The following is a 4251-nucleotide window of genomic DNA, read 5'->3' as shown; positions in this document are numbered from 1 at the left end:
TCATATATTGGTTCCTCCCAGGTCCCCCCCGCCGGCGGGATAGTGCCTCAGCCCCCCGCCTCTGCGCAGCGAGCACAGCGCCACCGTGCAGCACCCCCGCAGCAGGGAGCCGATGTGGTACATGGGCTGCCCCGCGCGCACCGGGCCGCGGCACAGCCACGCCACCGTGGGCACCACGGGCACCGCCACGGCCAGCAGGTCCACCAGGAAGTGACGGCTCCAGTAGCTCCTCTCCACGGGACCGGAGTCTCCTCCTCCTCCGCCTTCCGAGGCCACTCCTCCTCCTCCTCTTCCGACGACGATGACCGTCTCCTCGTTAGTGTCGCCGCCGTCCTCGTCGTCGTCCACCGATGTGCCCAAGCCACCGGCGGCCATCTCTTCGTGGGAGGTGGATCTCCTCGGCTGGGCGGTGTGAGGCTGCTCCACGTCGGGCGACGATGAACCCGGACTGGTCGCTTTGGACTCTGTTCTCGCAGACGCCTGTCGGTGCCTTCCTCCCTCCCCTCCTCCCTCCCTTCCTCCCTCCTCTCCTTCCTCCCCTCCTCCCTCCTTCCTTCCTCCCTCCTTCCTTCCTCCCTCCCCGCTCGGATCCTCCGGCTTAATCTCCGCCTGCCTTTCTTCTTCTTCTGTTGTGCGTTCACTCGCCTCCATCTCGCCCTGCTGCCCGCCTGCTGTCGTCTCCCGCTGCGTTTCCCCCGGAGCCGTTTCCTGCACCCCGTCCTCACTGTCCCCTCCCATGCCTCCCGCGGGCCGGTCCCCCTGCTCCATGTCCCCCTGCTCCATGTCCCCCTGCTCCATGTCCCCCTGCTCCATGTCCCCGTGCTCCATGTCCCCCTGCTCCATGTCCCCCTGCTCCATGTCCCCCTGCTCCATGTCCCCCTGCTCCATGTCCCCCAGCCCCTGTTCTCGGTCGGCCATCTCCGAATAGACATCCTCCATGTTCTCGGAGATCTCCGACAGCCCCTCTGCCGCGGACCCCGCGTCCGACATGCCTCTTTGCCACTCCACGTCGTCCTTCTCTCGCTCCTCGCTTTCCTGTTTCTCCTCCATCTCCTCCTCCTCCTCCTCCTCCCACTCCTCCTCCCCCTCCTCCTCCCCTCCACCACCCTTCCTCCCGCCGCGACGTGGCGCCTCCATGGAGCCCGACATGGTGGCCGAGCGGGGCATGGAGGCCGAGGCCTGCCGGGGCCTCTTGGAGACGGGGAGGGGCTCCGTGGCGGTGGACCTGACGGTAGCCGTGGTGGTGGAGCCGGTGGTGGTGGTGGTGGTGATGGAGTCCAGCTCCTCCTCCCCCTCGTCAGACACCCAGGTGGAGGTGGGGCTGCACGCCTGCGAGCGGAAGGTGCGCTGCTCGGCGATGGTGTCCAGGTCGGAGGAGGCGGGCACGGGGCAGCTCTCCGTCTGGATGCCCGTCTCCCGTAGGTGGTGCAGGTAGAGGTGGTGGTGGGACAGGCACGGGTGGCTGGCGCTGCCCGCCACCCCTCCACCTCCTCCGCCCTGCAGGGGGCAGCAGTGGAACGGGCCCGTGGTGGTGGTGGTGCCCAGCGTCTCGTAGGTGGAGGAGTGGGGCAGAGAGTTGTGGGAGGAGAGGTTGTTGTTGTGACCGCCGGGCCGCGCGGCGTGGGGCAAGGTGTGGGAGTAGGTGTGGGAGTGGCTCAGCGAGCGGGGCAGCGTCTGGGCGTAGCCGTGGCCGAGGGGCAGCGTCTGGGCGTAGCCGTGGCCGAGGGGCAGCGTCTGGGCGCAGCAGCTGAGCAGGTTGGCCGTCTCCTCGGACAGGAAGGCGGCCTCCAGCAGCAGGTCGGCGCGGCTGGGCACGCCCTCGCCGCCGCAGCACACGAAGCCGCTGTCCTGCGTGGTGCCGCTGTCGCCGCCCGACGACAGGCCGCCGCCGCCGGGGACGACGATGTCCGCCAGCGCCGCGTCGCTCAGCTTGGTGTAGGTGGAGCTCCGGGTCAGCGAGCGCGCCGGCGAGCAGTCGCAGGAGCACGAGCCCGCCCGCCCGCCGAACGCCGGCCTCGACGGCGTCACCCCCGACACGGGGCTCTCGCCCGACACGGAGGCGGGCGCCGAGCCGCCCACGCGCAGGCGGAAGCCCGGCGGCGGCACGCCCCCGGCCTCCCCCCCGAAGCCGTCCTTGGCCAGGCCGGTCTGGGCGTGCAGCTCCATGCTGAGCAGCAGGTTCTCCAGCTTGTGGTTCTGCGCGTTGATGTCCTGGAAGTACTTCTGGACGCCCTCGTCGCCGCCGCCCCCCGGCCCCGCCCCCACCCCCACCCCCCCCTCGCTCATCAGGCTGCTGCGCACCGTGTCCACGGCGTTCTTCAGCTGCTGGATCTCACGCCGCGCCTCCTTCAGTGCCAGCTGGGCCTCCACGCGGTGGCACTCCTCCTCCACCCAGTCCTCCTGCATCCGGGTCAGCTGGCCGCGCAGCTCGCCGATCTCCGAGTCCCTGGGAGGGGAGGGGTGGTGGTGGGGGGGGGGGGGGGGGGAGCAGGGAGGAAGGATAGAGAGAGGTTGAGTGTTGTTCTGTTCATTTTTTAATCTCCGGATGTCGGACATGTATCATAAAGAATAATATACAAGTACATTTACAATTGTTGACATGCTGCTACTGCCAAAAATGTCAAGAAACAGTGTAAAATAAGTGTGATATGAGATCGTGAGTTCAGAGACTGTGATGAAAGGGCCGTTCATACTGTCTCCGACCACCAAACTTTTCGTCAGAAAGAGTTCGGTAGAGTTCGGAGAGTCACATCATCTGGGAGCGCAGCTTTCAGAACAAAAAGATCAGAGGATTGTGTTTCAGAAGTTGTGAGTGACGTCATGCTGTAGTTGTACCGGAGCTTTCCGACGAAGAGTTTGATGGTCGGAGGCAGTATGGACTGCCCTTAACTCACCTGTCCTGCAGTCTGTGTGAGGTCAGAGAGACTGTGATTAACTCACCTGTCCTGCAGTCTGTGTGAGGTCAGAGAGCCTGTGATGACCTCACCTGTCCTGCAGTCTGTGTGAGGTCAGAGAGCCTGTGATGACCTCACCTGTCCTGCAGTCTGTGTGAGGTCAGAGAGACTGTGATTAACTCACCTGTCCTGCAGTCTGTGTGAGGTCAGAGAGCCTGTGATGACCTCACCTGTCCTGCAGTCTGTGTGAGGTCAGAGAGCCTGTGATGACCTCACCTGTCCTGCAGTCTGTGTGAGGTCAGAGAGACTGTGATTAACTCACCTGTCCTGCAGTCTGTGTGAGGTCAGAGTGACTGTGATTAGCTCACCTGTCCTGCAGTCTGTGTGACATCAGAGACTGTGATTAGCTCACCTGTCCTGCAGTCTGTGTGAGGTCAGAGAGACTGTGATTAACTCACCTGTCCTGCAGTCTGTGTGAGGTCAGAGAGACTGTGATGACCTCACCTGTCCTGCAGTCTGTGTGACATCAGAGCCTGTAATGACCTCACCTGTCCTGCAGTCTGTCCACGGTGTCCTTCAGCCGGGCCCTGAGGTGTCGTATGCAGACCTCCTTCTGCTGCAGGGGGGTGAGGTACTGCTCCGGGGGCGGCGGCCGGATGCCATGGTTGTCTGTGCACGACGTGTACTTCTGGTGACGTCTGGACGGACGGACGGACAGGCAGGCAGACAGACAGACAGACAGGCAGACAGGCAGACAGGCAGACAGGCAGACAGACAGACAGACAGGCAGACAGGCAGACAGACGGACAGACAGGCAGGCAGACAGACAGACAGACAGACAGACACAATGAGTGGTCAATAGAGCGTCGCAGTCCCACATTCACATTCTACATCAGGGTTCCGGCGCCCCCTTGTGGCCCCTGGTGTCCCAGATATAAATTAACCTGACGCTGCCAGATCCAAGAAGCTTGCTACACTTTGTTTCACAGCTTATTGGTGGGATCTGGGATCTCGGGAGCCAATTCGATGACGGGGCTGTTCCTTTTTTTCAAGATACTTGGTAGATGATTGGATGGGACCGTCTGTCTATCACCGTGTGGGGCGTGCAAACACAACCACTCATATTGAGTAACCATGTTCCCCAGACATCCGGTTTCGCACATATCCCGCCCCTTAGCTCACGCTCATTGGTTTGAACCGGAAGCGGTTCGGTGTTAGCTCAATCCCCTGAGCGATCTCGGATGGATGCTGTGTTGGGGAACATGGTTACCCAATACCCGCCCCCATCTGGCAGAGTCAGGTTAGATTTAAATGGCATTTCATGGGGGTCAGTCGCCTATGCATGTCAAACTGTGCA

General features: G+C 62.7%; 1 protein-coding gene across 1 annotated transcript in view; it reads right to left on the bottom strand.

Moving 5' to 3' along the window:
- The window catches only part of snphb (syntaphilin b), a gene marked incomplete at both ends in the record, with an annotated part of 21854 nt that continues 17603 nt past the window's right edge, over positions 1–4251 (bottom strand). The window contains 5 exons of the mRNA XM_083769904.1: positions 1–264; positions 307–464; positions 642–965; positions 1104–2446; positions 3443–3592. Of these exons, the coding sequence (XP_083626030.1) occupies positions 1–264; positions 307–464; positions 642–965; positions 1104–2446; positions 3443–3592 (2239 nt within the window). The remainder of the gene's footprint in view (positions 265–306; positions 465–641; positions 966–1103; positions 2447–3442; positions 3593–4251) is intronic.

The sequence above is a fragment of the Protomyctophum parallelum genome (genome assembly GCF_964188405.1).
Source record: "Protomyctophum parallelum genome assembly, chromosome: 7".
Classification (NCBI taxonomy): Eukaryota; Metazoa; Chordata; class Actinopteri; order Myctophiformes; family Myctophidae; genus Protomyctophum; species Protomyctophum parallelum.
Note: the sequence above shows the minus strand (reverse complement) of the source record. Positions and strands in the feature narration are given on the sequence as shown.